The sequence below is a fragment of the Elephantulus edwardii genome, unplaced genomic scaffold, assembly GCF_000299155.1.
Source record: "Elephantulus edwardii isolate Elephantulus edwardi_28Jun2011 unplaced genomic scaffold, EleEdw1.0 scaffold00015, whole genome shotgun sequence".
NCBI lineage: Eukaryota > Metazoa > Chordata > Mammalia > Macroscelidea > Macroscelididae > Elephantulus > Elephantulus edwardii.
In genome coordinates, this window is record NW_006399765.1 from 879,573 (window position 1) to 891,664 (window position 12,092).

At 42.4% G+C, this 12,092-nt stretch overlaps 1 protein-coding gene across 1 annotated transcript in view; it reads left to right on the forward strand.

The window, feature by feature from the left end:
* The window catches only part of ACACA (acetyl-CoA carboxylase alpha), a 277,380-nt gene that overhangs the window by 218,530 nt on the left and 46,758 nt on the right, over positions 1-12,092 (forward strand). The window contains exon 46 of the mRNA XM_006881383.1: positions 10,526-10,669. Coding sequence (XP_006881445.1) covers positions 10,526-10,669 — 144 coding nt within the window. The remainder of the gene's footprint in view (positions 1-10,525; positions 10,670-12,092) is intronic.

Below are 12,092 nucleotides of genomic sequence, written 5' to 3' on the forward strand. Positions count from 1 at the left end.
CCCGATTCATTCCTGCTTTCCCACAATCTGCCTTTGAGAGTCAGGATCTGGTTGCCAGGTCAGAGGATAGGTTTTAGTTTCAGGTATCAGTTTAAACTCTTTGGGTCCAAATTTGTTATTATGTGCCATCAAGTCGCCTGCAACTTATAGCGACCCTATGTACAACACCTCTGAATCCTAGCTCTATCCTGAGCCAACCTTAATGTCTCTGGCACACCTACCCCTATTACCCCAGTCACTACTCAGTCCATCTCATCCAGGGTCTTTCTCTCTTGCACTGTCCCTCCACCCTCCCAAGCATGATGTTCTTCTCCAAAGACTAGTCCCTCCCGGCAACATGCTCAAAGTATGTCAGACAGCTTCAGAATCCTTGCCTCCAAGGAGCACCTGGTTTCACCTTCTCTAGGATGAACCTGTCTGTTCTCCTAGCAGTCCGTGCATAATATACTCAATACTCTTCTCCAGATCCAAGGTTAGATAGTATTTATTTCAGTAAAAAGTTGAATAGACCGAGGTGCATCAGAGACCTAAGGATATACAAATAAAAGCTAAAATGGTACAGTCATTACCCATTCAACTCAATGAGAAGGTCTAGCTCCTCTCATGTCGTCCCTGTAGATCTTTGTCTTCTCTTTATCCTCTCTCCACAGCATCCATTTCAGCCTCCAGGATTCTGATCCTTCCTAAGTATTAGAATGAAGAAATGTGTCTCCTTCACAAGTTCTGTGACACATAAGGTCTCTACAGTTCCTGCGTCTAATTAAGCCTTGACTCTGCACTCACACTAAGTGACCTCTTGGGTCTGTAAGCATGGCCATCAGGCAGAGCAGTTTCTTCCGCTTTTTCCATTCAGTCAATAAGTGTTGTTGTTGACCTCCTTCAGTCTCTCACCCCCACTGTTACACCTTCATATGCTGGCTTTTCTTTACCTTTCCTCTTTCTGCACATGTTCATAGTTCTGTCTTTGCAGATCAGTGTTCACTTGAAATTTCACTACTCTGTCTACCCCTCTCTTCTCCCCTTAACCTTTCTTCTCCCCTAACTCCAGTCTTAGACCCAAGTAAATTAGCTTCTCACCCTTGCCCCCCAGTATAAGAAAAAAAAAATGTTTCCCCCTATACTCCTCCAACAGTGTCTGTTCTTGGATTTGCAGGCAGCAGCCATCTCCAATAACCATCAGGCTGTCAGCTTTGTAGCTCCCCACTACCTCCCAACTCCCCCATCACTCACCAGAGGAAAAAGAGAGCCAGAGCAAGAGCTTGAAATATATCATGCAATAGTGTATCATGAATTTGTTGTGAATCACAGCAGTGAAGCAGGTTTATTTATTTCTGAGACCTTAAATCAATACAAAGTAGGTCTCTTAGTTCTGAAGCTGGGATGGAGTGTGAAAAAATGAGCCCATTGTACTCTTAAAACTTTGGGGAAAGGAGATGACAGCTATATAATTCCATTTACCAGGCACTAGGGGCTTTAATGTGAAGGTGACAGGGAGCTCTTTGTGCATTTAGAGCACCATATCTTCTAAATAAAAGATCTGTAGACTTGATAGTGGAGCATAGCTCCGAGTTTAATAATCTCCAAGCATTAGACCGAGCCAATATGTTCCCAAGTCAGAGAGGTCCCCCCCAAACACTCATAAATTAAAAGTGCAAGAACTGCACACGTTGGTAGATTAGAAATGCAAGGACTCAAGTCTTTTTTTTTCTAGGAGGAAAGCAGACCTGAGCCCTGGCTGTGCACAGACTGCTGTGTGAATATGATAAAGATTCAGGAAACTAGACTATTTAGAAACCTGACTTGTGTCTGTTCATCATTCTAGTGGGAATGTCCCCTGTGCATGGATCCAAATCTAGCTATGCCCCCTCTAATTCAGAATGGCCGTTGTCACACAGTCTAATCAGCTAATGTACACAGTCAGGAGTGTTGAATTATGAAAGAAGCAGCTTTAAGTGCTGTTTAGAATGAACTACAGATTACCATGCCTGGGCATCAGATTCTTCTGGGTGATTCTTGGCCAGTTCCTAATTTTAATAATGTCTCAGTGTTTGAAATTAAAGGCCTTTAAACTAGTATGCACATGAGAGAAATTGAGAAATCTGTTTTATTAAGGGAAAAGAACCTACCCAAATTTATCCAACAGCATAATATGCAAATATGAGAAGTCAAGACTATTGGAACATATAATCAACTTTGAGTATCTTCATTTGCTATCTGACCCATTGGTAAGAATATACCTTTTTTTCAACAGATAAAATAGTTTTATGCAGCTCAGTAGAGCAACCCTAATATAATAGAACTTTATCCTATGTAGAGTTACTAGTTTATGCCAGCCCAGATAAAGTCTTTTGAAAGATAAGCCATGCTGTCTACACTGAGGGAAACTTAAAAGAGGAATGATCTCTCTACGTAAAAAACCTCACCACATATTATATAACATTAATAGAAAGGCCTCTTTTGCTTGTACTAGTCCATCTTACTGAAAATGTAAATCTTGGCTCAGTTTTTTATAGAGTACAAAAGAATTTTGGCAATTCCTGTGCTGTGGGGATACAAAGATGATTCTTGCTTTCATGGGATTTAAAATTTAGGCTGAAAGACAGTAATCAGCTTTTTGTATGTTTTGAAGGGGGCAGGTGGAAATCAAATTACTGCAAACTTGATGCATATGAAAGAAACAAGCAAAAAGGCAGCCAGGTTGAAGAGTCAGTGCTCCTCCCAAGCAGCTAGTCTTCTGTCTCAACGCTGTGCCTCACCATTGTTGGGCCTGGTGGTCAGTCATGCTGCCGTTGGCTGACAGGACCAATCTCATATCTGGTATTCTATTCAGAAGCAGCACTGACTGATAAATGGATTACTTCCCTTCTTTCCCTCATTTTTAGAAAGCAAATATTCCATGAAAGATATTCAGGATTTATAAAGTACTCTCGAAAGTCAGTATCAAAGAAACAGCTTGGCTTGGTTTGTTTGCTTTGTTTTTAATTAAGAGAGAGAGATGTGAACGGCTTTGAACTGATTCTTCTCAATTCAACCACAGTCAACAAAGTGAAACCAGAAACGACCTGAATTTGTGAAATGTCGGTGTGTGGCTTGGGAAAATAACAGGTTGATGTCCTGCTACAAATGTCATTTCCCTCTTAGAAAACAAGGGCAGTGTGCCTGTTGCATGGCAACCACATCTCTTTACCAGCAGTGGGAAACTGTGTCCCCTGCTCCATTCTAAAACAGTGGTCCCCAGTACCATTTTGAATGTATGACACTCTCCCAGTCTTGGCAATAACTTAGTTTCCCTCTTAGGGGACAACTAAGCCATTAAAGACAACATTCTGTATCCCACTTTGGTGAGTAGCAACTGGAGTCTTAAAAGCTTTCGAGTAGCTGTCTAAGATACAACTATGGGTATCTTCCCATCTGGCAGAAAATTGTGAAGAAAACCACAGACCCAAGGAAATCATTGGTCCAAGGACTAGTGGACCACAGCCTCTGCTAGCCTGAGACCAGAATTAGATGGTTCCTGGCTCTCACTATTGATAATTTTTACCAGCATCGTAATAGGAAAGTCGTAGGTAAACGGAGCCCTGATGGCTTTCTCCACAGGGATTTAGTTATACTGCTAACCCAAAGGCCACGTCTCTCGTGGTTCGAATCCACTAGAGACTCCACAGGAGAAAGATGAACAATCTCCTCTCACACAATTTACCGCCTTCGAAACCTAGTGGAGGGTCAACTATGAGTCAGTACTGACTTGACAGCAATGAGAGAGAGCTGCACACACAAGCATGTAAGAAAAATGTAGAACATCCAGTATCATTTTTTTTAAAGAGCACACTTGATTTCATCAGTCTGATAAAAGCTGATGAAATTCCTGCCACTCTGGCCCTTAGACACTTTTCAAATGTAGAACAGAACCTACTTGGAACCACCTCACAGCCAAATCTGTAAAGTGACCAGTAACACCAGTGAGGAATACGGTGGCTTGAACAGACATGTCCCCAGACAAGATGGTAATTAAGCACGTTAAAAATTTCTCAATACTAAAAAAAAAAAAAAAATTCTCAATACTAAAACCTTTTGGTCACCTTTTGGTTACAAGCCTAACCTAACACTCTACAAAAAGTAACCGCTCTGAGAGAAGATTGGGGCTGTTTCCCCCTGTAAAGACTTACCGCCTCGGAGGGTCACCAGGAGACGGAACTGCCCCTCTGGCAGTAAGTTTGATTTTTTTTTTATTTATACAAAAATACCAAGTGTTAGGACACAGAACAACTGGAACTTACATGTTATGTTGTTGCTATGAATACAAAATGACACAGTCTCTTTGAAAAGGTTTGCCAATTTCCTGCCATCCTTTTTTTGGCCAATTTTTTAAAAAATACACTAAACATACACCCTAGCCGTTCCACTCCTGTTTACTCAAGAGAAGTGACATTTATCTGTACAAATCGTGTATATCATCGTCTATAGCAACTTTATATATATAATCACCAATAACTGGAAAAACACAAATGTCTGCCAACAGATGAACCAATTGTGGTATTTGGGTAAAATAGAATACTGCTCAGCGGTGAAGAGAAAGAGCTGATAACCTGCCACATCATGTGTGGCTCTCACATGGCTCGTGCTAACTGAAAAGCACCAGCCTCAGATTTTATTTATGTTAGCGTTCCAGCAAAAGGAAGACTATGTGGCCATAAAGTGGATTACTGGTTGCTGGGGGTGGGAGAAGGGGACTGATTTTTACAGAAGCATGAGGGAACTTTTGACGAACATACTCTGTATCTTGATTGTAGTAGTAACATGATTACATATACTTGTCAACATTTATAAAATTGTACACCTAAAACATGGAGACTTTTGTTCTATATCAATTACACATCAATTAACCTGACTTTAAAATGTTTCATATTGGAAGTAATTTATTGTCAGCACTCTCAATCCCCTAACAAATTAGTGGTGCCTCCCCCTTTCTTCTTTTTTCCAGCTTTCTCTTTGTAAGCCTACACCTTTCCTCATACACTGGATAAGTAAACTGTCATGAGCCTCTTCTGACTCCTTTTACAGTAAAACTGAGTCTCTCTACGTCACTCACTTCACTTTCAAATCATTATTGCCCTGCTGTGTAGTCCTGTGTTCGCAATGACCCCTACATGTCAGTAAACAAAAATCGTCCACTGTTGTTCCAGGCATCTATTTCTGTCTCTTTGTGGCCAAATTCCTTTTCTCCCAGACATTACAGTCCCTTTACTTCAGTTTGTCCTTATAATCACTTTATAATTTTGCCGTGTATAAAGAGATTTTTGGTCTTGTATCCATCTTGAAAGAGTCGGGCCTTTTCCTTCTCTGTCACTGAGCATCTTCTCTACAGCCCAGCTCTGGTCTATCCACTGCCAACCAGTACTCCAGTATTTGAAGAAGAATAGTGGAAATATACATGGGTACAGGAAACTCGCTCTGTGGCTGTGTTAAGAGACTCACTCTTGGAACCCCAAATACTCTGGCTCACAAAGGCATAGGTCCTGTCTCCCTAGAGATTTAATTCCATTCACCGCTGGATATATTCCTGGAGAAACATTTACACAGTCCTATGTGCTACACCATTTAAAATTGTTAATTGGAGATTGAATTACTTGTCAGCTTTTAAAAATGTAGCCCTCTCAGGTCAGGGGAGGAGGAGGGTGTTGGCAGCGCTCTAGAGATGAGCTATTGCATTTTTCCCCCCTTTTCTTCCTCTTTTCTCTCCCCCTCCCTTTCCTTCCACCTTATCCTTCTGCTCTTTTGTCTCTATTTTACGACTTTACTTTTACTTTCCTCCCCTGCTTCTTTCTAATAGCTACCCCTCTGCTTTAGCTATGCCTTTACCAATAACCTGGCTGATCCCAGAGTGACTTTAATATCTGGACTCATAGATGAAGTCCAGTGATGACAGCTGCTCAGTACATTTACAAAACTCGTCAGATCCTCTGGAGAATTGAAATATCCTAATGAGGAGGATTGCACAGAGGTCTTAGATTTTGTAGCCTAATTCCTAGATAACAGAAAGAACTGTCTACTTCCTGCTTCTTGATAGAGAAGATGGCATGATCCACCAAAGATTGAAAAGATTAGACAGGGCAAGCGGCGGGGGGAAGCAGTCGTCGGTTTAATTTTTTTTTTTTCTTCCATCCATATACATCCCTTCCTCCCCTTCACATCTTCAGCGCATGATTGTAAATATTTGCCCAGTAGTCTTAAGAGTCCCCAACATAATGTCTATAACAGGATAAAAGCAATTTTTAAAAATTGAGCTAAGTTGCATCTATGAAGCTTGAAAATCTCAATGCCTGTGCTGACAAATATCCTGACAAGTAAATACTACGCTCATTGAGTATTACATAGTGATTTCATTTGCACAAAACCTCACAGTGCTCTGCCACTTCAGTCAAACGTCTGGAGCGCTGGGGGAAAAGGAAGAACGTGTTTATCTTGATCTCCAAAATGGGATTTAAGGGAGAGAGCAGGCGGTATATTAGACTGTTTTCATTGGCTGTCAGCTCTGGTAAACCTGGGCTGTCTGCAGTGTCTCTAGATAAGCAGCAACCGCCGGAGAGGCCTTAGCATATATGTAAGATTGTGTTCATTTGTACTTCTTACGTAGCTCACAGGTTCCATAGGCTATGCAGCGTATTTGGTGGAGCCTGTAGCAATTGTGTATCTGCTAATCACGAACTTTTATGTGGTGTCATTAATCCTCAGGTCTGCCTGCTGAAATGAATGAAGTGCTGTGTGTATGGAGAATGGATGAAGATCGTCCCCCCTTCCCCAATCTAGCCCTATTCCCTTCTGTTAATGTGGGCCCTGTGCAGGAGACCCTGAGATGATGCCCATTCCTACTACTCTTAGTGCTGATTCTTGTTAGTTCATGGTGCTCCTTTTCTGCTTAGGCTTGGAGGGAAGCAAAGGTGGTCCTCAGCAGAGTCGTCAGGCTCCCGTGTTTAAATGGCTAGTGATGCCTTTGGCACAGACATTGACATGTTTCTATCATACAAGAGAACTAACTTTAGAAGTAAAATGTGGCAAACAGCTTGACTAAAAAACAAATGCTTAGGTCAAAATGTAAGAGACTGACGGGTTAATGAATAGCACCTTCTTCATTAACTTACCATGTTGACAACGGTATATATTTACCCCAAATTTTTCTAAAGAAAGTTGGTGGTGCAACATAATGAGGAATCACTGGTTCTATCTATGTGAGCTCTTTCCTTTGCCTTCCTGGTCGCTGATCAGGGTTTGTGTAACTGTTCCAGTGTGTTTATTTCAGAGTTGGGCAGAATGGATTTTATCCCAGCCCAGATCCTGCTTCTTTAGTTGGAGCTTGTGTGGAGAAGTCTTCTAAAATCATTAAAACCACTTGAGTCAGCAACGACCCCCATAAATCAGGGGCTATTGTGTGTGCCCTCATTGTACTGGTGCCTGCTCCAGAGACACAGTCATTTAAGATGAACTGGAGGGTACTCGCTTTCTCCTCGGTGCCTGTGATTGTTAGCATGTTTGTGGTCAGTGGCGCAGGTTCCATTTCTGCCCTCCTCCTCCTTCCCTGTTGGCCTCCACAAAGCACCTCGTAGAGCTATTTGGTTACTCTGTGTATCTGTCTTGTGATTTTTCTCATTAATTCCCAAATCAAGTGAATCTTCTCACAAGACAAACACTTTTTTAGCTCAGAAATACAGGCATACCTCCAAGATAAGGTGGGTACAGTTCCAGCTGTTGTTGTTAGGTGTCATCTACTCGAGTAGACTCATAGTGACCCTGTGAGCAACAGAGCTGGGCCCTGTCCTATCCCGTGTCGTCCTCATCATCTCTGACCCTCGTGAGCCCACTGCTGCAGTCACCATGGCAACCCATCTCATTGGGGTCTTCCTCTGTCTTGCTGACCGTCCACCTTTCCAAGCATGATACTCCTTTCTAAGGAATAGCCTCTCCAAGCAACATATCCAGAGGATGACAGACGAAGTGTTGTCATCCTTACCTCCAAGGGGGCTCTCTTTCTAAGAGAAATAACATGCTAAGTTGTTGAACGCATGCTCCTTCAAAGCTTGTCTTCCATTAGTTTGTAAAAATTCTGGATGCAATGAGCAAATGGGAGAATCCTTGGAGATATCTTCCGTGAGATGAGGTGAGGCAGGAAAGACTTCTGAGAAGGTTGTACTTGGACACCCCAGCAGCATTTAGTCTGCGCGGGTCCCTGAGATTGGTCCTTCCTGAGCCTGTTACTCATTTTGGAGATGTGCAAGATGTTGAAATGGCTGGATATTATCAAGTAGTACAGACAGTGTCTCACTGGAAAGAAAATGCTGCTTCTGCGTAGAAATGGCCCCACTCTGTCTTCCGGGCAGCGGGGAGGACTTGGCTCCTGACACGGATCGTGCATGTTAGATATTCAGGGTCAGCGCACTGTCTCCTTTTTTTATTCCTTTTCCCCCCTTTCCAATTTTATTTTAATAATTAAAAATACTGCTGATCACAGTGAATAGCTTCTAGAAGAAAGGCAGTCTGTCCCAGAAGGACCAGTTGTGGGCCATCGGGTTTATGACGTCCATAAAACCAGAGCCAGATCAGAGCGTGGGCTCTCGCTTCCACAGGGTCCCCCATCAGTAGACCGCTTGGGATATGTTTTGCCTCTGTTTTTGTTCTGTTTTTGATTCGTGATGCATGTGTGAGTGTGCATGTGTGCGCACATTTAAAGATATAAATGAAACAGGTATGTAATGCCCTCTGCCTGTTAGAGAGACTAAAGCCATAAAAATAACAAACGGCGTGTATTTGCTAGAATGTCAAAGTTATGAGTTTATTTTGTAATGATGTGCTCCTGCCTTCATGAGGTAAACTGGCCGTGGCGGAGGTGTTATTAGTAATATGGACTCAGTAGAGCAGAAAGCCGAGTGACCGAGAGATCAGTGTATCAGTCAGGGAGAGGGCAAATGGAAAGAGACAGCAGGAGAATGAGAAAAGAGCCACAGTGCCTGGGCTGAGATTAAAGAGAGGCTGGAGCCCAGTGGTCAGATATGGTCTCTCCCGTTCCCAGGGCGCCTTCAAAGGAGCTGCCATCCTGGCGCTCAGCTTGGGGCTGCCTGTAAAGGCTTGTTCCCACCACTTCCTTATCAAGGAAAGCAGTAATCTGAGAGCAATTTTGCCTTCCATATTCCTTTCAGGAAGGTCTCTTCCAGCCTTCCTTGCTAAATTTAAATGGAACCAAGAGCAGCTTGGGCTCACTGGGGTTATTACTTTGGTCGCCAACTTTCTCAGCCTTTGAATGTAGGAGCTGACCCATCGTGCAACCTCTCAAGGAACCTAACAAAAGGGGGCAAAATAGCATACAGGTAGAACTCACTTGTCTTTAATTTATTAGGTTCTTCCTAGAGATTGGAACTGAATAAAAGTTAGCAAGAGGAAGAAATGTCACCTTTCTTTTTCTTTTTTTAGGGGGAGGGGAGTAGGGGAAAAGAAAAGGTAAAATACAGAAAATGCTCTGCAACTGTTTAGAGCTCTCCAGGGCTGCCCTAGATGACTGGCAATTACTACAAACTCAGCAGTTTGCAATAGTCAGTGATCAGACTGCCCAGCTTCCATCTGCTGGGTCAGAAAACCTCCCTTCCTGAAAGAAATTATTAACCAGTCTGCAAGGGAAAAGAAACCCTACAATTTCCAAGTCCAGAAATATTCTTTTTTACCCCTTCTTTAAAGGAAACTTTCTAGTCCCCAATTGCAGGTGCCTTTCAATCTTATAAGGGTTAAACTCCTCCATGGATACATAGAGGATTGAGTCTCTGAATTCCCTGGAGCCATGGGAGGGAGAGGCGGAGGGAAGGCAGCTTGGGAATAAATCATGGCCATGCACCCAGCACACACAAAAAGGACTTCACACTCAGGGATCTCTGTGTGTGTGTGTGTGTGTGTGTCGTGAGCTGTTGTGTGTGTGTGGATCGTGAGCTGTGTGGAAATTTTACCAGCCCCGGGCCCTGTGTGGGGACCAGCTTTTAAAGTCAGATTTAAGGGGGAGAAAATATCTTTTTTTAAAAAAACAAAAACAAAACAACGAAGAACCCAAACACCACAGCATTTCTTTAACTGAGACTTGCCAGCAAAGATTGTGGGAAGGCAGGCTTGTTACCCTAGCTCTGACATGCCGCTCTGCAAGGCCTGCAGATGACACGAGCACCTAGGTCTCCAGGTGCTAACCGCAGTCAACACTGCTTCAGCTCCAGCTCAGGGCTGAAGGACGCTGCAACGACTTAAGCAACTAATAGAGAGAGGTACACTGGTTTTTAAATTGCAATGTGCATACAGTTGTTACTCTGTGTTCCTCTGTGTTCTCTGAGTTTTGGGATATTCTGTTGAGGTTTTGTTTATATATATTTTCCAACTAGCTCCTCAAAGCAATCCACAGAGGCTGAAATCTCAGTCTTGTAGAGAAAAGAACTCATGTTACTATGGATTAGGAAACAGACTCTGTAGAGACAAATGTCTTTTCTCTTGCTCATTTTTCTAGGTCCTCGGGCGGGAAGTCTACACATCCAATAACCAGCTTGGAGGCATCCAGATCATGCACAACAATGGGGTGACGCACAGCACCGTCTGTGACGACTTTGAAGGCGTTTTCACAGTCCTCCACTGGCTGTCCTACATGCCTAAGGTGAGCGCTTCCTGTCTGCCACTGATGTAGCCCTCACAGAGCTGATCATTTTTCACAGCTCCTCACTGCCTTTGTATTTGAGCTCTTGTCTTTATCTTGGAGGATATTTTGTTTCTTCATGAAATACTTCTCTGAAAGCAACTGATATCCCTTTTTCTTATTGCCATCCTTTGCTTGCTTTCTTTAAAATACCTTTGGAAAACATATATTTGACAAGAATCTAATAATTGAAATAGATATAAAACTGTGACAGAGTAACAAACATAAATAACCCCGTCATAAAGTTGACAAAGGAATGGAATAGACAGTTCACCAAAGAGGACATTCAAATGGCCACAAAACACACATGACTAGGGGAAGAGGGAGAGGGGAGGGGGACGAAAATGTGCAACAATGAGGGAAAAAACCCAACAAAACATTTTGGATGCTTAAAAAAAATAAAACAAAACACATGAAATGATGTTCAGTGTCATTAACTATCAGAGGCATGTAAATCAAAACCACAGTGAGTTGCCATTTTACTCCTGCTGGGATGGCTAACATTAAAACAAGAGAGAACAGAGTTTGAGGAGAATGTGGGGAAATTGAACTATTTATTAATTACAGGTGGAAAAGCAAAATGGTATCTCCATTGAGGAAAATACTAGTGGTTCCTCACAAAATGAAAAACAGAACTCTCATAGGACCCAGGAATTTCAGTCCTAGACATATACCCAACACCAGTGTTCATTGCATTTCCATTCACAAAAGCCAAGGGTAGAAACAACCTCAGAGCCAATCAACAAATGAATGTTGTTGCTGTTGGTAGGTGCCACTGAGTTGACCACAGCTCATAGCGACCTTATGAATAGCAGACCTGCACCCTAACCTATCTGCCACACTTGAGCCCATTGTTCCAGTCACTGTGTCAGTCCGTCTTGTTGAGGGTCTTCCCCCTTCTTCACTGACCCTCCACTTTTCCAAGCATGATGTCCTTTTCCCAAGGACTGGTCCTTCCTAACAACATGCCCAAAATATCTGAGACAAAGTTTCAGTATCCTTCCCTCCAACAGATAAATAGATACACAAAATATGACTCATGCATACAATGGAATTCTACTCAGTCCACAGAAGGAATACATGCTATGGTAGGGATGGACTCTAAAGGCAAGACAAGAAAAGACAAATGCATAGAGATCAAAGTTCACTAGTGATTACCAGGAGAAAGAGGGAATGAGGAAGAGGGGTTAAAGTGATGGGAAACTCATATTGATTAAGTTAGGGTTACACAGCTGATTACTATAATTGCTGTCAATAAGTTATAAACCTATAAAAAGTTGAATTGCATGTTTATGGCATTGAAGTCTATGGGGGAGAGAATAGTCTAAAAGTATTATATTTTAGGGCATTATTTTTATCGTAGGAGTATGCAGTGAGGGTTGCA